This window comes from Pan paniscus, chromosome 22, assembly GCF_029289425.2.
Source record: "Pan paniscus chromosome 22, NHGRI_mPanPan1-v2.0_pri, whole genome shotgun sequence".
In the NCBI taxonomy this organism is placed as follows: domain Eukaryota; kingdom Metazoa; phylum Chordata; class Mammalia; order Primates; family Hominidae; genus Pan; species Pan paniscus.
Window position 1 is genome coordinate 36,243,059 of NC_073271.2, and position 22,832 is coordinate 36,265,890.

General features: G+C 43.3%; 1 protein-coding gene across 3 annotated transcripts in view; it reads right to left on the reverse strand.

The window, feature by feature from the left end:
• Window positions 1-22,832, reverse strand: part of DSCAM (DS cell adhesion molecule) — an 827,811-nt gene that overhangs the window by 131,984 nt on the left and 672,995 nt on the right. For all 3 annotated transcript variants that reach the window (XM_034948080.3, XM_063601284.1, XM_063601283.1), the window contains exon 17: window positions 105-345. In XM_034948080.3, coding sequence (XP_034803971.3) covers window positions 105-345 — 241 coding nt within the window. The remainder of the gene's footprint in view (window positions 1-104; window positions 346-22,832) is intronic.

Here is a 22,832-nt window from a genome sequence, read left to right on the forward strand (position 1 = left end):
CAAAGTCAGGGGGCGGGGGAGTGCGAGGTTGGGGGAGCCCCGGGGCAGACCTGAGGGAACCTTTGCGGAGGGAAAAGCCACGACCAGGCCCCGGCCGAACCTACCATCCTCGAGAGTGGTGGTGATGATTTCCTGAGAAGAAGGCCCCGTGCCAGCCCGGTTACAGGCCTGCACCACCAGGCCGTACTGAGTGAACTTATTCAGGTTGTCCAGGGTGTAAACCTCACTGTCCCCGCTGGTGTCGACACTGATAATGTTGAATTGGAAGTTACCCCCAGTGCTGTACTCTCGGTAACCTATTTGGTAGCCACGGATAATCCCATTTTGCAAATGTTTCTTGGGAGCCTAAACAGGAGAGAAAAGAACACACTAAAGAAGTCTTGAGGTAGGACAAGAGCGAAATCAACGCCCACACCCACGTAGGAAAGCAGAAATAAAGTGGAGTCATCGCCACGATGCTGGGGCGGTGGTCCGGTAGCAGCCGCAAACCCACGTACAGTGCAACTTGGTCTGTGCCAGGCACCCTTCCTTTACCTGTGAATGCATCCGGCCCTCCCAGCCCCTCTGAGACACTGGACCGTCAATGGACACAGGAGGTCACCTGAGTATGCATGGCAGGAGCGGAATCTGAACATGGGTGTTGGGCCCCAGAGCCCGCGCTCTCATTCTGTCCTTCATGATGTCCTGGTTGACTTGTCTAATTGGCGAGAAAGTGTCAAAATACAGATCATGTTTGTGGCGTCTCCAGGTACGCTTACGACCGGGTGAGACTGACCCTCAGGCCTGCACCCAGCAAGAACTCTCGGGCTCGCTGCTGTGTGCCAGGCCTTGTTCCAGGCACCGGGGAATAGAATTGAGTTTGGAACTGTAAGAAGACAAAAGACCCCTGTCCTCACGGAACTTACATTCTAAGGAAATATCCCAGAATCACGGTGTTTCCAGGTTGAAAACTGGCATGGGAAGGTGAGTGCACACCCAATAGGAAGGTAATCTCTTTCATGAAGCCCCGAATCATTCTGGAATGATTTGGGGGTGATTAAATGTGGGGCGAGAGAGAGGCTGGTGCTAACTCCACCCTGCTGATGTGAAGATGGTCCACCAGGTCAAAGTAGGATTTAGGCTGATGTGTAGGACTCATTTAGAAACCAGAGCCTTTTCAAGGATGGTATAAGGCCAGGCGCGGTGGCTCACACCTGTAATCCCACCACTTTGGGAGGGTGAGGTGGGCGGATCACTTGAGGTCAGGAGTTCAAGACCAGCCTGGCCAACATGGCGAAACCCCGTCTCTGCTAAAAATACAAAAATTAGCCAGGTATGGTGGTGGGTGTCTGTAGTCCCAGCTACCTGGGAGGCTAAAATGGGAGTATCACTTGAACCCGGGAGGCGGAGGTTGCAGTGAGCCGAGATTGCCCCACTGCACTCCAGCCTTGGTGACAGAACAAGACTCAGTCTCAAAAAAAAAAAAAAAAAAGAAAAGAAAAAAAAGATATGCGAATGCCACCAAGATGAGGCTCTAGGGAATAAAGGTTTTGTAGACTTTCAGGCAGTCAACAGATATGTGTGTTTATGTGTGTGCATGTATGTATACATACACACATGCATGTGTACGTATATATGTATACATGTACATATGTATGTATATACATATACACGTACACACATACATTTAAGTACAAACTATGGATCTAGATCTCTCAAGGCTCTGAAAGCTTTCTCCGTCCTGAAAGTGTTTATAATCGACCTGCAGAGAGGAAATAAGCACTTAAGAACCTGTAGAGAACTATGAAGTGTGGAAATGCATGGTAAGAAAGTGAAGGCCAGCAGGCATCTAGAAAGTGTGAGTATGGGTGGTCTGAAGTGGTGGGAAGACTCAGAGCCCAGGTGGGCTTGATGGGGGGAGGGAGGGGGCGGGGCACGGCTCAGAGAAGTAGAAGGAGGATGGGGTGAGTGGAGCCTACAAAGGGTGCGCACCTGCCCAGCAGTGAGTCAGGAGGGAACGGACAGAGTGGAGCAAGACCTTGAAAACCTGCCAAATGTGACCGGGGGAGGGCAGACAATGAGAAGTCAGAAGAAGGTTTTGAGCTGATGAACAGCATTGATGGATTCAGCGAACACTTATGGATTGCCTAATAATAACTTCCCAGGGGATTCCATGCCTCAGCCTGTCATTAGTAATAAGTCTGACTTATCCAAGAGCAGTAAAATCATTTTTGTTTTTCACAGCAAGTTTCTCCATTTTTGGTTTTCTTGGACTCCACTTGCTTTTCCCAACAGCCAATCTAATTTAGTATATTCATGGTGCCAGCAGGTGTCAGTGAAACAGTCACGTAAACCATTTATTTATTTGTATCTGTTGGCTCGGAGTTAGACCCTGGTGGAAGAGCTCATACCTTTTTTATTATAAACAAATGTCTATGCTCCTCTGAATCCACAGATGTGCTGGCTTTTGCATTGATGAGCTATGGCTTTTCTCACTGTTTAGAAATAGATTTCAAGATTCTATGCTTTGAAAATTCAATTACTCTCCGTGAAAATTGTTTTGCTGCAACCACTGAATTGCATTTATGTGACCTAATTAATTAATCAAATGAATTTCCCTGTAAACATCACCTATAAGTCAAATTTACCAACAAAGAGATTTCCCCTATTTTACATAGTGTTTTAATGTTAGATACAGTGACCGAAATAAAATAATATTTTTAAATGAGATTTACATCCATTAAATATTCTAGTTGTTCAACTGACTCCCAGTGAGGCTTTAAGCATCCCTAAGACAGCAAGTTGGATTCACAGTATGGGGGCTGTGGAGTCAGGTCAAGAAGAGTAGACAGTGAAGTCAAATGCCTGTGAGAAAGTGTTTTCATAGAGCCACCAATTTAGCTAAATCCTCCACAAGAATGAAGGGACCTGCTTGCTGACATGTAGTTCCTCCAGTTTGGGGGGATTAATCCTGCCTGTGATCTGTTTGTACAGGTAGAAAGGAGAAATCTTCCCTTGTTTCCTCTCCATGGGTGAAAACCCATCCTAACTAGCTTAAATATAATAGACAGCGCAGGTGTTTTTGTTCTGTTCCATTTCAATATTTTGTGAAAAAGAAAAAGAAAATTCTTTACATTTTTCTTAGAAGAACTACATTTCAGTCCTGTGGTTCTAAAGTAAAGCTTATTTTTTCTTAGTTCATACTTCTGCAAAATATTGTGCGGAATAATTACCTCATTTTGTTTTATAATAAAAGTAAACAACCACCATTTCTATCCAATGCAATTCTATTCACGTTTTGATGCATTTCAGTCTATTTATCTAAAGTAAAGTGTTTTACCCCACATAGCTGTGTTTGTAGCCTGTACAATTTAGTGTCTGAGTTTTTCTTCTTCATTTAATATGCTATTATGATAATATTCCCATCTTTACTTCATAGTCTTTAAATATCATATTCCATCATATTAATGTTTTATTTTATTTAACCTTTTTTTAATTGTTGGGGATATTGTTGTTTCCAGGTTTATTTACTACCACAAATGCTATGTTAGACACCTTCACAATATAGTTTCTCTGTTTCTAAGTTTATTTATTGAACTCAAGTCCCAGAAGTAGATGACTTAAGTCATGAAACTTTAAGTCCATGTTTCAATTGGCTATTAATGAGATAGGGCTTTTTTGATTATTCTTCTTCCAGATGTGCAATATCATATGGTAAGTTAAGGGATTATATCACAAGGAACAAACAAGAGAGCTCCCCTCTATTTTTCTTAATATTCCAATTTTGAAATGAAATATATTGAGTAGAGTTATGAATTATTTGATGGTAGTAGTGTTTTTACATCTTTTTTTTTTCAGGGTGCTAATATGATCTACAGTTTTCATGCAGAATAAATTGTTGCACCTGAGGAAGAAGTGAGATGTGTTTCTTATAAAGGGAACATATACTTTCAGTTTCATAGCTTGCAGGTCCCCAAACTATAAGGTTTAAAAACAGACTTAAAAGGTAGTGGGAGAGGATGGGAGCAGCTGCCAGTGGTTGCAAGCTTTCTCTGTGGGGTGATGAAAATGTTTACAATTATGGCTATGGCTGCACATCTCTGTAAACATATGAAATACCACTGAATCATACACTTAAAATAGGGAATGCTATGGCATGCTAACTGTATCTCAATAAAGCTGTTTTTTACAAAGGTAGTGTGCTAACTCATCTCTAGGTTATCTTTCTATTTCAATTACAACACTAACTGGCACCTCCACCATGATGACCACCACCAATCAATGCTTACCACCTCTGCAGGTCACTGTCACCACTGCCAACATCAATGCCACTCCCTCAGGTCCCCCACACAGCCAAGCCACCACCATCACTACTACCATCTCTACCACCATCATCACCACCAGCTTCATCCCTGCCAAAAATACTGTGAACACCACCACCACCAGCAATAGCATCTCTACCACTGACATCACCAACATTACAACCACCAGTATCAACATCACTGCCATAAAAATAACCTAATGGTAGAAGCACCTCTATCATTTCTTCCAACTTTATCACCATATTTATCACAAACTTCACCAACAAACCACACTTCAACCTCCACTACTTCCATCATCATCCTTGATGTTACCACCATCACTGTCACTAAAAAGATGCTTCACTTTATCACTATCCCAAAACCAACAACACTATCACCACCACCATCCATCACTCAATCACTATCCCAACACCAACACAACTATCACCACAACCATCCATCACTCCATTACTATTCCAATATTAACATCACTACCACCGCAACTATCCATCACTCCATCACTATTCCAACACCAACATTGCTATCACCACAACCATCCATCACTCCATCACTATCCCAACACCAATATCACTATCACCACAACCATCCATCACTCCATCACTATCCCAACACCAATATCACTATTACCACCACCATCCGTCACTTCATCACTATCCCAATACCACCATCACTATCACCACCACTATCCATTACTTCTTCACTATCCCAGCACCAACACCACTGTCACCACCACCGTCCATCGCTCCATCACTATACCAACACCAACACCACTGTCACCACACCATCCATCACTCCATCACTATCCCAACACCAATACCACTGTCACCACAACATCCATCGCTCCATCACTATCCCAACACCAACACCACTGTCACCACAACTTCCATCGCTCCATCACTATCCCAACACCAACACCACTGTCACCACCACCATCCATCACTCCATCACTATCCCAACACCAACACCACTGTCACCACAACATCCATCACTCCATCACTATCCCAATAACACCAACACCACTGTCACCACCACCATCCATCGCTCCATCACTATCCCAACACCAATACCACTGTCACCACAACATCCATCACTCCATCACTATCCCAACACCAATACCACTGTCACCACCACCATCCATCACTCCATCACTATCCCAACACCAACACCACTGTCACAACATCCATCACTCCATCACTATCCCAACACCAATACCACTGTCACCACAACATCCATCACTCCATCACTATCCCAACACCAACACCACTGTCACCACAACATCCATCGCTCCATCACTATCCCAACACCACCGTCACTATCACCACCACCATCCATCACTCCATCACAATCCCAACACCAACACCACTGTCACCACAACCATCCATCACTCCATCACAATCCCAGCACCAACACCACTGTCACCACCACCATCCATCACTCCATTACTATTCCAATATTAACATCACTACCACCGCAATTATCCATCGCTCCATCACTATCCCAACACCACTGTCACTATCACCACCACCATCCATTACTTCTTCACTATCCCAACACCAACACCACTGTCACCACAACATCCATCACTCCATCACAATCCCAGCACCAACACCACTGTCACAACATCCATCACTCCATCACTATCCCAACACCAATATCACTATCACCACAACCATCCATCACTCCATCACAATCCCAGCACCAACACCACTGTCACCACAACATCCATCACTCCATCACTATCCCAATAACACCAACACCACTGTCACCACAACATCCATCACTCCATCACTATCCCAACACCAACACCACTGTCACCACAACATCCATCACTCCATCACTATCCCAGTGCCAACATCACTATCACCACAACCATCCATCATTCCATCACTATCCCAACACCACTGTCACTATCACCACCACCATCCATTACTTCTTCACTATCCCAACACCAACACCCCTGTCATCACCACCATCCATCACTCCATCACAATCCCAACACAAATACGACTGTCAGCACAACCATCCATCACTCCATCACTATCCCAACACCAACACCACTGCCACCACCACCATCCATCACTCCATCACAATCCCAACACCAACACCACTGTCACCACAACATCCATCACTCCATCACTATCCCAACACCAACACCACTGTCACCACAACATCCATCACTCCATCACTATCCCAACACCAATACCACTGTCACCACAACATCCATCACTCCATCACTATCCCAATAACACCAACACCACTGTCACCACCACCATCCATCACTCCATCACAATCCCAACACCAATACCACTGTCACCACAACATCCATCACTATCCCAATAACACCAACACCACTGTCACCACCACCATCCATCACTCCATCACAATCCCAACACCAACACCACTGTCACCACAACATCCATCACTCCATCACAATCCCAGTGCCAACATCACTATCACCACAACCATCCATCATTCCATCACTATCCCACACCAACATGAATGCCACCACAATGACCACTACAACTACTACTACCTCTACCACCTCCACTTCCACTTACTGAACACTGTTTTTTTCCCATTGTAATTGGTGCTTTATGTATATTATTTCATTTTCTTTCCCAAAAAACCCCCACACAGTATAAGTATGCTTCTTTACAGATGAAGAAACAAAAGGTCAAATATGTTAAAACAACTATCTCAAGGCAAGTACAGGATAGGAATTCTCCAAAGTTGTATTTGGTATTAACCGCTCATAGAGCCTCAGAGAACTTTTCACCCTTTTGCAAAGTTTGTTAGTTTTGTAAAGTAATAGTATACATGGCATTTCTAATCAGAGGAAAATTTAATAGATCACATGAAGAGAAAATTGTATATTTTTATGCATAAAAGCAAGCAAAAATTCTTTATCAGGGAAAGTTTAAGTTACTTTATTAATTTGTAGATAGACTAGTCAGATTGAAATTTAGAAATGTATTTAAATTAAAGAAATCCTTGTGGATGTATTTTAAAACAACCTCTGAAAAAAATCCATAAATGTAGGGATTTTGTATATTAAGTGTAAGAAATGTTAGGGCCTGTGGTTCAGGTTTTCGAAAATGACACTAGAGGCTCACTCTGAGTTATGGACGAGTCAGTAGGAGTGGAAGGTGTGCTTAGTGGAGACACTTGAATCCATTTGTCTGGCAGTGGGCTTCATATTCCCAAGGCAAATTAGTGCATAAGATCCTTAACTGGAAAATTGTTTTGAATGATGCTTTAGACATCTTTGCTTGGAGCATGTGTCTACTTGGAACAAAAGGAGATGGTTTTCTGGGGTATAGAGAATACATCCTTATAGGGAAATGATCTTTAGTACCCTGTATTAAGGTTGTTAATTAGCACTGTAGAACAATTGATACATGGGTGGAAATAATGGTTCACTTTCATGAAACTCAGTGAATGAGGTTAATGGTGGGGTAAGAAGAAAAGGAAAACAAGAAATCAGATAGGGATCTGGAAACATATTTTGAATCTGAGTTGCATAATATCGGAGAAGACAAATTTCCTAGGAAACCACTTTGACCATGCCTCTTTGATCTCTGTCTCCCGATCTCAGTAGTACCTGTTGTGAGATCTGATCGCTGCCTCATCTCTCAAGACTAATGTCTCCTGGGTGTTGCTTGCTCACCTGCGTTCCTCTCTGACTGCCTGAAAGAGGGTGGGGATCCCAACTGTCTTACATATTCCCACCTTATAAAAGCTGTTGTCAAAAAATGTTCTTCCTTCTTCTTTCAATGAATACCCCCTCTACTCCTTCTCTGCAGGCCAGCTCAGCTTCCAGCAAAGCTGTCGTCAAAAAATGTTCTTCCTTCTTCTTTCAATGAATACCCCCTCTACTCCTCTGCAGGCCAGCTCAGCTTCCAGCTCACCAGGGCTCTTCCTTAGGCCACTCCCACCAAGAAGCCTTCTCCCTCCCTGGTCTCCATTGGCATTCACTGATCACTTCTACCTCCTCTAGTGGCCACCATTCTCAATGAAACATGGTTTCAAAGAATGTCATTGCAAGCTCTAGAATGCAAAGAACCCTGCAGAATGAAATCTCACTTGTTATTTCCCCCTGTCTAAATCGGGGCTTCAACACTGTGGATGTTCTCAGAAGATATTCTTGCAGATGGAGAAGAGAATGGTTTTGAACACACATGAGGTGCAAAAAAAAGAGGTGGGTAAGAATGATCACAGGTACAGGTTTATAATCTAACTGGGTAAAGGGCTGATAGCAAGGGTATGAAGTCAGAAGAAATTCCTTGACTGCAGACACATGGTTTAGCTGTTGAAGAGAGGCCTGGCTTAGCCACTACAGAAGTGGAGAACTCAGCAGTCCGGTGTGACAGCCGGGAAGTGTGGATTCAAGCTGAGAGTTGGCTTCCGCACTGGGACTTAGCCTGCTGGCCTACACAGAAGGATGACAGGTTGAGGCAGGATTTGGAGGGGTCGGGCTTCATTGCCCAGGCCCCACCAGGGATGAAAATAGCTTCTGATGAGCCAATTTATTTGGACACTGTCATTCATTTTTTTCCTTCTTAAAAGAAGGATTCCAGAAAGAGAATTTGCTCACTTACTCAGCCAGCCGATGGGTTACATGTTTTTATGATGATGGACCTGCAGATTTACAGCAAATCTCACCTGGTAACCAGTCATCTTAAGACAAATTAAAGGAGTCCTTTGAAAAGTAAGCATATGGGAAAAAAAACAAAAAACAAAAAACTAAGGGCTCCCTTCTACTCCTATTTAAGAACTCAATAAAACAAGGCCCTTTCCACAGGGAAAATGTTGACATTTAGAAATGTGTTTAAATTAAAGAAATCCTTGAGGACGTATTTACAAACAACTGACTTCTTTCCTAAGTGAGTGCTTTCTGTTTGCCTCTTCTCAAATCCCTTTGAACGCAGTGCAAATCTAAGAGAAGGTCGTGCCTGCTCCTTGTTAGGTTTCTCACACAAAGATTGTTTTTCCCATGTTGAACTTTACTCCCCCATTCATTTGCCTTTGGATTCAGTAATGATCCTGATTTCTTCTCATTTCTTTCATTTATCTGCCATCTGTGGAATGCTCTCTCCCCTTTCCTAGCCTGGCAGGTTTTTTTCTCCTGTAGTCCTCCTAAACAGCCTCCTTTCATCCTCCCAGATGCCCTTTCTCCAGCTTCCAAATCCCTCCCAACCTCCACTTCCTTTAAGAAACCTTCTCTTTTGATCTCCATGACAACAGTCACACCATGTCAATGTATTTGCACGGTGTGCAAGTGACTTATTTTATATGTCCTTCCCAATCAGTCGGCTGCAAGCCGCCTGTGGCAGATGCATCACCCTTTAAAGGGACAGTAAAAGAGTAGACGTGCAAATGCTCACTGCACCTGCCTGGATGTGAATGATTAGAATAGGCATCTCTTGTGCTGAAGACCACCAGCCATGTTCTGTTTCCCTCATGCCTCCCGCCCCCTTCCCATTGAAAGGAAATGGCCTCTGCTGGATGTGCAGAATTCACCTGTTGGCTGGAGTCTGCTAAAAGCCTCACTGCAGAATTTCACGTTTGAAGAATGCTGCCTTTCTCAGGCATGCTGAATAATTTAGGTGGGAAATGAATTGAACATTTTCTTTATAGATTCCTCCAAATCCACTTAAGATGTAATCTATCCTCATTTCCCTTATGTGACAAGTTGGGTGGACAGTCTTTTTCATCTTTGTGCGTTTTCTGCAGCCTCCCCTTACCTGCTTTCCAACATAAACAGTAGCCATTCCATAAGCTTGCTCAGTGAATGGGTGCATCACATTGAACAAACCTTAACTGGGCATCTGTTCTACACAAGGCATGGCACACCCAGGGACACCTTTGAGTGAATCAGTGTTCAGAATACTGCCTGATACTGCAGTGCTGAAGGTTTGCCCAGAGTACTATGGAGGGGCAAATCGGGGTCAGAAGGATTGCCAGAGAAGAGCATACTTCACCTTAGCTAAAGGGTGACTGGACATTGCCTTGGAGGGTACAGTGCTGTTGCCAAGGCAATTGGCATACACAGCTGCACCCAGGTGCAAGGACAGAAGACACCCAGGAATGGAGAGAGGCTCAAGTGACTCTGGGGTGAGGTATCCATGGTGATCACAGGGGTGGGGGACGGTACAAGCACAGATGAAGCTAGGGACATATCTACGGGACAGAACATATGGAGCCTGTATGTAGTGGTATGGTGCGCTACCAGCAACATCCACATCACCTGGAAAACTGTTAGAGCTGCAAGAACTGGGGACCCACTCAGAGTTCCTGCATCAGGAATAAACTCTGGGGGTGGAGCCTGGTGAGGTGTGTTTTAAAAAGCCCTCCAGGGCATACCAGTGCTCCCTGAGTCTGAGAATCACTGTTGTTATCACTGGGAGTCACTCAGTGATTTAGATTTGGCTTTGCTGGGAGAGACTATTTAGTTAAAAAGCAGCAACTATGCATTCCACCATTTCTCAGGTTAGCCAGTAGCCCATTTTCCTGGTTCTTGGCCAAACAAAAGGGAATAAATGCACATAAAACCGTTAGACGTTCCTGGTCTTGGGAGTAATTTAAAGATCTACCTTACTCAGCACTAAAGGGATTCTGCTTTACAATAGGTGTAGGGGTGGTGTGAGAACCAGCTGGCTATCTTGGTCCATGGACAATGGATTTTGAGGGGGCTACGTCAGGTCGAGGAGACCTCTTACATTATTGCCTCAAGTAATTCCTTTCCTCTCCTCTCCTCTCTCCTTTCTTTCCTCTCCTTTCTTCTTCCTTCCTTCCTCCCTTCCTTTCCTTCCTTCCTCCCTTTGTTTCCTTCCTTTCCTTCCTTCCCCTTTTTCTTTTCTTCTTTCTTTTTCACAGGGTCTCACTCTGTCACCCATGCTGGAGTGCAGTGGTGGGATCATGGCTCACTGCAGCCTTAACCACCCCAGGCTCAAATAATCCTTCCACCTCAGCCTCCTGAGTACCTGGGATCACAGGCATGCCACCATACCCGGCAAATTTTTGAACTTTTTTGTAGAGATGGGTTTTTGCCATGTTGCCCAGGCTGGTCTCCAACTCCTGAGCTTAAATAATCTGCCCAACTCAGCCTCCCAAAGTGCTGGGATTACCAGCAGTGAACCACTGCTTCTGGTCTCAAATGATATTTTTGTTCATATATCTCTCCTTAGAGCTGCACTGTATTAAATACAGTATCTGTGTCCTAGGTCTCATAATGGGTAGATGTATGGCCACGTGACTGGCTCCCCCAAAGTCACTATCTTTTGAGGACCTAGGAAAGGATGAGATGTCCACATTTCATGAAATAGAAAAGGGCCACATGACCTGATAATGAGACAGTGCTTAGAACAAAGAGGCTATGCAATTTCAGTTTGAGAAATAAATGATAAATGACAGATTATTTGAAATAGGCACTGTCTTGAGAGCCAAGAATGTTACTTGCAGGCTGCAGCTGCCATATTCTAGTCAGACTTGGCAGCTGAGGAGGAAAGAGTGGCCAAGGTATATGTGGGCTTTTCCTTGAGACACAAATGCAGAATGCTAGAAATAGATTGATAATTTTATGACATGGAATTGAGGTTAACTACTGCAAAGCAAAACTCCATTTATTCCATTTCTAAAGTGTAGGACAGCTTCCGCTTTATTCATCCAGCCAACAAACACCTGTGACATAGCTCCTCTTGCTGGGGACACTCCCTTTTTGAATTGTGTTGTTCCTCATACATCACACCACCTGCTAACCACAGTTAACATTTCCTACCAGCCACAGAGGCCTATCAGTGCTCTCTGCCAAGGACCACACAAGGGCTTTCGGGCTTTGCTTCCTATGAATCAACTCTGAGGGCTGGCCTCTGGGAATGCCCCCACCTAGCTCCCACGCCCAACAATGGGGACCTAGAGGGTGTACTCTGATGCAAAAGAGGGGGTATGCTAGTCTGTGAGCCTAAGGCTGGGCCCCAACTATTTAGCGGTGGCTGAGTGAACCCAAAGGGCTTTGGCCCACCACACACGCCTGGAAGGCCCAACCCAGAGTAGCCCCTCTGCAGGTAATGGAGGCCCTGTAACGGCAGTGTGGCCAAGGAGGGCAGGGCAGGGGCCCGAGAAAGGCCACAGAGATAAGGGAGGGAGGGGCACCCTGACTCCAATCTGATAAACAAGCACAAGAGGCAGGATTTCAAAGGCATGGTCATGGGGCCATGAAAAATGCTCGGAAGTAGTTTTGCGGGATGGGAGAAGACAGTGTCTGATTCTGGAAGCTTTGTAAGACAGCGCCAGGGGAGGGCCAATCATGATCCAACACCGCTGGTAAAGAGGTCAGTCAGGCAGGGGTGGAGCTGAGTGAGATGAAGGCACATCCACATCCACCTCTCACCCCAACAAACCACTGGTCTGCATGCTCTGGAGGCATCCTGGATGTCTTGATGAGAAAAGACAGGAAAGGAGGGTGAAGAAGAATCTTCCTTGGGATGAAACAGGCCCTTTCCACTGGGGACGGCAGGGCGTGGGAAGCTGGAGGCCAAGGCAGGGAGCCAAGCCAGGAGTCGCCCCAGCCAGTGCTCTGACATGCACACAGGGCAGCCTCTGTCTACCTTGTAGGTCCTTAAACTGGAACTGCCTCCATTTCCCTCCCACCCTATATATAATTTATATTATATTTAATAATATAAATTAAAGAATAACTAAGAGAACCCTTAAGTGATGTAGGAGGACAGGGTAAGTGTGGAGACAAACTGAGTCCTGGAATCCACAGGGATGAGGCTGAGATCCAGTAGCGAGTGAGAGTGACCCTGGGCTGGAAGGGACACACAGATGGGAACGGCACTGCCAGGAGGCAGGTGGAAGCTGTGACAGTCAAACTAAGACAGACAGAGAGAGAGAGAGAGAGAGAAAGCGGCTTGTAAAGGAGTAAGCGGCATCAGTCACATGCAGGGTTGTTGCAGCCTTTGTCATTTTTGCTAAGTATCTGTTCAGAAGAACCAGAGAAGATCCAGGTCTCAGAAGGAGCCTGCCCACTGAAAGGTGAGCTTTAATTTTATAACTGGAAGGAATTCCTGAGTGCTTTACATCTGTGCCAAAAGAACCAATGAACCAGAAGCCATTTTTGAGTGGGGCACTGCTATAAAGCTACCTGAAAATATGGAAGCAACTTTGGAACTGGGTAATGGGCTGAGGTTGGTAGAGTGTTGAGGGCTCAGAAGAAGACAGGAAGATGAGGGAAAGTTTGGAACTTCCCAGAGACTTGTTAAATTGTTATGATCACAATGGTGGTAGTGATATAGGCAAAGAAGTCCAGGCTGAGGAGTTCTAAGACAAGATGAGGAACTTATTGGGAACTGGAGCAAAGGTCACTTTTGTTATGCATTAGCAAAGAGGTTGGAGGGATTGTGCCCCTGCCCCAAAGATCTGTGGATCTTTGAACTTGAGAGTGATGATTTAGCATATATCATATATGGCGGGAGGGGCTAGCCTTGTCTCAGATGAGACTCTTTCAGTTGGATGTGGCTCCCTCTCGAGAGATCATCTCAATCCAGGAAATAAGGGTTGACAAACTGGTCCCTCCTCCAGATCTGTTTGGCTACTTGTTTTTATGTGGCTTTTAGCTAACAATGGTTTCTTGTTGTGGCTTACATTTTTAAATCAAAAGAGGAAGAATATTTTGTCATGTGAAAATTATGTGAACTTCAAATTTCACCTTTCCTAGGTGAAGTTTTACTGGAGCCCAGCTGTCTTCACTCATCCATGCACGGACTGCAGCTGTGCCTATGCAGCAGAATTGAGCAGTTAAGACCGAGACTGCAGGGCCTACAAAGCTGAAAATATCTGCTCTCTGGCCCATTAGAGAAACAGTTTGCAGACTCGTACCGGACAGTGCTGTGGACAGAACCAGCATGTGAGGTAGAACTCACTGGGTGTGCTGCAGGTCCAAGGCAGGGTGGGAAAGAGAGAGGGGAGAAAGGTTGACAGGAGAGGCACTACCAAGAAAGGAGCACTGGAGAAAGGCCTGGGCTCTGCCCAGTGTTGGTTAGAGTTCGTTACTCTCCTTTTATCCATGCTCCAATGGATAGTTCTAACTTGTGTTCTATCAGAAGACAAGGAATAGTAATGTCTGCAGTAACAATGGAGCTCCGGTCCTGGATTCAATATCTGCCCTCTATAGCTCAGTGGGGATTAAGGGGAGGATGGCATTCTTTCTCTAGAGCTAGCCTTTGTCTCTCTTTCCTTTTTTCTTTTTTTTTTTCCTGAGACAGAGTCTCGCCTTGTCACCCAGGCTGGAGTGCATTGATGCCATCTCAGCTGACTGCAGCCTCGACCTCCCAGGCTCAAGTGATTCTCCCACTTCAGCCTCCTGAGTAGCTGGGACCACAGGCACACACCACCACACCCAGCTATTTTTTTTCTTTTGATAGAGATGAGGTCTCACTATGTTGCCCAGGCTGGTCTTAAACCCGTGGGCTCAAGCAATCCTCCCAATTCAGCCTTTCAAAGTGCTAGGATTATAGGTGTGAGCCACCATGCCTAGCCTCTTATCTATTTTGGGGTAATGAAAAGCTTTAGCCTTGACTAAAGGGAATTTTAGACATCAACATGCATGAATAGGTATTTGCGAGGAGAATATTGAAAAAGTTGTCTAGACTAGGCACAGTGGCTCATGCCTGTAATCACAGCACATTAGGAGGCCGAGGCAGGAGGACCGCTGCAGGTCAGGAATTTGAGACCAGCCTGGGCAACATAGTGAGACCTTGTCTCTACAAAAATCAAAAAGCTAACTGGGCATGGTGATGGTGGTATGCACTTGTAGTCCCAGCTACTCAGGAGGCTGAGGTAGGAGGATCACATGAGCCTGGAAGGTCAAGGCTGCAGTGAGCCAGGATGGTGCCACTACACTGCATTCAGCCTGGGTGGTAGAGTGAAACCCTGTCTCAAAACAAAAACAAAAACAAAAAAACAAAAGAAAAGAAAAAAAGAAAAGAAACAGTTGTCCAATAGGCTACTGTATGTTCCCTGTTAGGAATGTGCTAGAAGCATTCAGACCAAGGGCCCCTGTGAACACTCTGGCTTATGTTGAGGGGAAATACTCCACAAGTCCAGATGCAACACGTGCCACAGATTCCACACGGGCCCACGGGAGCAACACAGGCACTCCCTGAATCACACTTGCCTTCAGTGGGAAGTCTTGTTTCCTAAATTCACTAAGGATCTGCCACCTAAATTCTTCTGTTATTTACAGAAAAACAAACCTTGTTTCCAACTTCAAATTGTTACTGGCAGGGAAAACAAGAAGGTAAAATGGTTTTATTTCTTATACGTCTATAATTACTCAAAGCACAAAGTACTTTTATTTTTGGTCTCAACTTAAATTTTTCAAAAGAACAGGAAGAGTTTATTATAGGAATTGAAAGAATTTGAAGTAGCTTTCAGCGTTTTTAATACAATGAAGAGTTTGGCTTTAAAAATGTTATGGGCTATCTTGAAATAGTTTGTTACATCTTAGTGCATTAACTTAAATGCATTTGAACTAGTGAAATACGTTTGAAGGCACACATTGTGTTTTTCTGTCTTGCTTCATGCTACCTTGAAAATAGTCTGGAAAATAGCTGTGCTAGGGCAGCTAATTCATGCCCTCCTGGCTGGGGTTCTTCCTGTGATGGACCCTAACCAACATCGTCCAGCCGAGTTGTCATAATAATAACAATAAAACTAATGTCATGTTTCTTCCCTTGCCTTAGGAGAGGGGTCCATGACATAGCAGATGCCATTTGATGATGTCTATGTAATTCTTGATTGGATATATGTTTTCCTTTTTCATTCTAACATCTGTGCCCTGTTTACTAACTTATGTATCTCACTTGATTTCTCTGAAAAGATGGGAAATGTCATCAGCGAGATGGCTTAAGGACTGCTGTCTGAGGAAATACAGTACATTAAACAGTGTATATCCACCTATGCACTCCCTGTACGGATGGCATCCATGCATTCATAATGCTCAATGCCATATTAACTTTAGCTTGATTTTCCAATTTGTTCTCTGTGAAAAGCAGAGTTAGGATTATATGAGAACTGATAAAACTGTCTAAGATGGTCTTCTGAATACTTTTATTAAATTACTACCTACCCATCTATTTTTAAAAATTAATTAATTAAATTTTTGAGACGAGTCTTGCTCTGCCACTCAGGCTAGGGTACAGTTGAGCAATCTTGGCTCACTACAGCCTCTGCCTCCTAGCGTTCAAGGAATTATTCTGCCTCAACCTCATGAGTAGCTGCGACTATAGGCATGATCCATCATGCCTGGCTAATTTTGTATTTTTAATAGAGATAAGGTTTCACCATGTTGGCCAGGCTGGTCTCGAACTCGTGATGTTAAGTGATCTGCCCGCCTTGGCTTCCCAAAATGCTGGGATTACAGGCATGTGCCACTGTGCCCGACCCTATCCATCTATTATTAGGTTACTGAAAATAAACTTCTATTTTTTTGTTGGGAAAATTTCACAACATTTACATTTATTGGGAGATATTTGCCATTAGAAATGGCAGTGTTATCCAGAGCCATTGGTGGGGTGGGCGGAATCAGCATCTAGGATAGGGATCGAAATTGGGGTTGTTAATCAAGGGACCACCTTATGGATTCCAGAGTGGGCCCACATCCGTTATCCTCTATGGCTATCAAGTCAGTACTGGGAGGTGAGGAGAGAGGAGAATTCATCATTAAAATGCACTGCTACTTTCTTGGTTATGACATAATGAATAAAACACTCAACTCAGAACTAGAGAAAAGGGTTCAAGTTCCAATAATGACAAATCAAGTGACTTAAGGTCATTTTGTTAGGTGTAGAGATGGGTGTCGTATCTAATTTTCTGAAATTTAATCCAGTACTTTTTACACTGTATTCTAATTATATATAATTTACTTGTCGGAAATGGATTTAACTTACGCTAATGTTACTTTATATAAAATGTGATGAAATAGTGTCAATTTATATTTTTACATGTACTTTTCAGTTTTCACTGTGAATATTACATGTTTGTATATATATGTTACTGTAAAGCTTCCTAGTGAATATTATGCATAGTGTGCTTATTAGACAATTTAAGTCATTTTCAATATCATTCTGACCATACACAATTTTTGACCTAGTGTCACAACTTCAGGACCTGGTCCAATTGTAAAAATGTAATGTTGATGCACTAAGAAAACACCTAAGGATGAGCATCAGTAAATGTCCAAAATACCCCTTTAGTTGCAACCTTATTTGCATTTCTGATAATATGCTCTTTAAATCAAGGCAAATACAATACTTGCCTTCTAAAGTTATATTGCAACTTTACAGCTTATAACCTACCCGTTATATGAAAAATCAAAGTGCCTACACTTAGATTTTTTGTGTTCATCCAGACTCAACGTGAAACTCTTAGAAAAAACCATCCAACAGGATTTCTGGCTTGACGGCAGACGGCCTTGGTCCTAAGCCTTAGTCCAAGTTCAATTTGTGTCCTGTCAAGGTCACTCTGCTGGAGAGGTACAGCTTTTTCAGTGGGGTTTGAATCAAGAATTGCCTCTTAGGCTGACAGTCCCAGACAGTGTCTCTTCCCAGCCTGCCTGAGCATCAGACCCAGATTCCACCCCTGTGGCCGCAAGTAGCTCTTGCAAATGCAGCCAGCATTTTCCTGGCTGCACTCTAAGCTGGAAACCAAGGGAACTGCCTGCTTAGTTGAGGAGACCTGCCGGACCCTTTGTGCATGCAGGCTGGCAGCTCTGTCCTGGGACAGAGAACTGGAGTCCTTGAAGAAGGCCCATCACATGGCTAAACTGAGAGGAATAACCCAATGTATAGATGGAGAGAGGCAGAATACATTCCAAATGGTATAAACACCATGGCTTCACTAAAGAAACATGCATAGTTTACATATACACCAAAAAGATGCAAATTTAGTCACCCAGGGCTTTCTAGAAAGTCCACAGTTTTTTTTTTAAAGCACCACCTCTTGATATGAACCTTTTATGATAAAAGTAAACAATGGTACATAGTTTATGCATTAATTTAACACATATTTATTGCACTCCTGCTGAGGGTACAGTGAACACACAAGACATGTCCTCAACCCTCATGGAACCTAGAGTCTAGTCCACCTAAAAAAGTTGAGAAAGAACAATCTTACTTTATACGGATGACCAGAGATTTTGAAATTTTTTTTTCTTTTCTTGTTATCAAGGAAGGAGGTTAGACTCGTTAATATGAGAAGGGCCAAAAATTCTTTAAGTATTTGTAAGACATGTTGGTGTTCAGGAATTTCAATAAGGCTATTATAAAACCAATGCTAGAACCAATGGATTAGTTCCTAAAAGCAAATGCAAACTGTTGTCATTTTTCATAGCCTAAAGATTAAAGTGATAGTTGAAGAATTAAGTAAAGTTTATTTCAAGGCAACCTTTTTGAATTTCAGTTGATATAGGAAAAAAGGGTGTCTACTCACTATGAAAGTTACTCTAAGCTTAAGTTTACAATTTGGAAAGAAAAGGATACTAGGTAAGAATGTAAATTTCATATATCTTTAATTTTTATGGGGTTGGGTATAATTTATAACATGAGTTTGCAAGGAATGGTAAAGGGAGTTAATATTTATTGAGCATTATTATGCATGAACTACAATCTTGGCACTTCATAGTCATTAATTGTTGACTGCTCAGAGACCCAGGAGGCAGAACCAGGCAGCCTGGGTGGAAGTCCTCAATCTGACAGTCACCAGCCTTCAGAACTTGGGTAAGTTCCTTTGACTTCAGGATCTCCCTCTGCACAAAACTGGGTGTTCCCAGCTCACAGATCAAATGAGATAATGCATGCAAAAGTTTAGCATCGTGCCTGGCGGGGAGCAAATACCTCGAAGGACAGCTGTCCCAGTTGGCCAGGAAATACTAGTGCTGGAAGGTGCCTCCAAGACTGCCTTTTCCAAGGTACCTTGCACTTTCCTGGGGTAGAGGGATTTTAGTGCAGAAGGCAAGTGGAGCCTGCAGTTTATTAAACCATGAGTATGGAGGTCACTGGAAATAAGGCAGTTTTGTTTTTAAATGACAGACTGAGTCATTTTCCTGTTGTAAGAGCTCAACTCTGAAACTTAATAGGTTGTAATGATGCCTCAATTAGCTGGAATTATTGGGTATAGTGGAGATGTGATATTCTGGTTAAAAATATTCTTCAGATTACTGAAATTTAATTAAATCTCTGAATATTCAACTTAGTATTTTACAGAAATCATACCTCTCTTTCTTAATTCTAAACGAGAATTTTGCTTATTCTAAGTAAAATTTTCACGCAGATAGTACAATACTGAGGGCCAAGTGGTAAAATTATTCTCAGGATTTTTATTGCAAGTAATCACTTTGATAATTGTTCTCAGCACAGGAATATTTAAGCAATTGACCATTTCATATTTTGGGGACAGCCTGTGGTTCTGCAAAGATTTCTTATTTAATGCAAAAATAAAACAACAACACAAATTTTATATCAATAGAAAAAAACTCTGTCTTAAATTGCATTCTCTGGATAAATGTTTTGAGATGTATATAATCATTAAATATTCTAAATAATGAATGTTTTATGAGTGACCATGGCAAACACACACACACACACACACAAGCATGCACACAAGCAGCTGGTAATCACATTGTCTTTAATTTGCATCCAAAGAGGGTCAGCTGATTGTGAGACTGATTAGGAGAGAAGGTGACAGGCACTGCTAAAAGAGACACTTTAGGAGATAAACTAAAAATTGGAATTTTCTGAAAAACCAAAGAATTCCTTAGTTGTACAATGTTCAGGTACTTCATCAAATATGTTATCAATTATCCATAGCTTTAAATATTCTTTCTGATTTTGAATCAGAAACAAAACCTGCCATGAATTAAATTGTATTTGCTTACACAAATCCTTTTGTTTCTCCAAGATTGTCAAATGAAACTTTATTGTCATTTACTTTTAATTTATTCAGAACTGCTTACATTGTCTTTTGGATTTCTGTCAAGGCATGGGGTAGCACTTTAATTAGCTTAATATTTGTAAAAGTATTTAAGAGCCCTTTCTGAGACTTCATCTTGCATAATATAGACATCATAATATAGCCCATAGAAAGATATTCCTCTTGAATATCTTTCTATGGGCTTATATTTGGGATGTGAAGATGTCCATTTCTCATGAAACTTATCACAAATTGGACCACTACTGCCCTTTACTTTTCAATAAACTATATTGAAAATCACCATAGTAGAGACTCATATGAAAAGTGGTTGGTCGCCTGGCGTACTGAGTGCAGTTCACATCTTTGGGTGCCTGCCGTTGTACAGTCTAGGGCATTTCACTGTATCACGAGTTAGACCTGAGCTCAGCATGTTTGCTCTCTGGAGATCCTAATAGGGGGGATGCCATCTCCATGGCAGTCTCGGAAACACGTAATGCTCCACAGGCAATTGTGATATGGAACACTTGTCTTCTAGGCCTCTTCATTCCCAGCTCACATATACACTCACCTCTTCTTCACTCACCCATTCATTCATTCATGGAACACATGCCAGCCATGAGGGATCAGAACTGAGTAAGCCTCTCTTCCTGCTGCCAAGGAGCTCCCAGAACAGTGGAGGGGATGCACATGAAACAGACTGCAGAAGCCACTGGGTGGGAACCTCCCTGAGCCATCGCCAAGAGCAATGGGTAACATAGAGGGTGAAACTCTAATTGCACTCTGGGGATTCCCATCTTCATGGGGGCAGTCATGCACAATCTGAGCCTCAAATGAGCAGGAATGGACAGGAGAGGTAAGCGTGTTACAAACCGCCTGAACACTGACAGGACAGACGATGACACTTGTGGACTGCTGCTTGGGTAGGTATCCCTGGGAAGGCGGGGCAAGATAAGGGGCCTGAATCCAGGTGCTGCAGCTGATGTAGGATGGCTGCATTCACTAGGTCCTGAGCAACCTTTGCTGGACATGAAAGATTTTAAAATTAGAAGCTCTTCTTTGGTGAAAGAAATAACTAAGATAAAAAGGGTGCCAGGTGTGGTAGCTCACGCCTGTAATCCCAGCAGTTTGGGAGGCCAAGGTGGGTGGATCACGTGAAGTCAGGAGTTCAAGACCAGCCTGGCCAACATGGTGAAAACCTCTGTCTCTACTAAAAATACAAAAAAAGTAGCTGGGTGTGGTGGCACATGCCTGTAATCCCAGCTACTTGGGAGGCTGAGGCAGGAGAATTGCTTGAACTCGGGAGACACAGGTTGCAATGAGCAAAGATCGTGCCACTGCACTCCAGCCTGGGCGACAGAGTGAGACTCTGTCTCAAAATAAATAAATAAATAAAATAAAATGAAATAAAAGTGGAAAGTTGCTTATTTTGATCAATAGAGGGTGTCGTTAACAGAAGCAGTGCTTGTTCAATGATAATTAAATAAATGTAATATCTATCTCCAGTGTTACAGAAAGGCCACCAAAGTGCCCCTTACCTTTCAAAGGCTTAGAGTCTAAATGGCTATTTTCCCACCAAAATCCCAGAGCTATTTCCTCCTTTACCCTGTGTCTCTGTACTGAATGCATCTTTTACTTCTGATCAGCGTCCGTGACCATGAATGAGCTTCCACCTTAGACTTCCCACGACTGCATATGTCCACCGTGGCTGACAGAGGTGGGGCTCCCTCTTTGGGGCTAATGCTATTTCTCCTTCTTTCTTTCTCCTCACACAAAACAGATATTCTGAATTTTATGCCATAAATAAAGGCATGTTATATGTAACATATTGTCCTTTACATATACTTAAGATTTCATGTAATAGCGTCCATTTCGATTGAATCAGTGGTGTCCTTTAAAAGCTCATTATATAAACAGGCCGATGTGAAATGCTAAGCTGGTGACAGGGCAGCCCCAACCTCATTAGTCAGTTAGATCACCGGCAAGTCTGCCTGCTGACAGGCCATGCCACAAAGGCCCACTACAGAGATAGATTGCACTCCTCCATGAACAATATATTCAGTCGATTCACAATCTAATGAGAGCCAGGCTTCCTTTAAATAGTCCCACAACATGTTTGCCCTTTGGCACTAAAGAGAAATTTAACTGCAATGCACTGACTTTTGTGGCTGCTTTCTACAGAGAGAGAAAGGATACAATGCCTTTTAAAGCCTCAGAAGTTTCCATTTTTAGTTATAAGAGCTAGATCCTCTGTGGACAGACACCTCTCTCATGCAGGACCCAAAAGACCCAAAAAGCTTTTGAGGCCACAGTAATACCTGGTCTTTTTCAGGGCAAAACACGAGAGAATGTGTAAAGCTAGTGGGTAAAACTTCACAGTCTTCAATTCAAGACAGAGTGAGTCAGCATTCCATTTGTAGAGTGGCGGGAATGCGTGTGGGGTTATGGCTTGCTGAGCGTCTTTATTCTACAATGTGTGTGATGCTCGCAGGGGGTGGATGTGCTTACAAAGACCAATGACACCGCCTCCCACACTCCTCGGCCTGCACTTTCTATGCAGCTAAA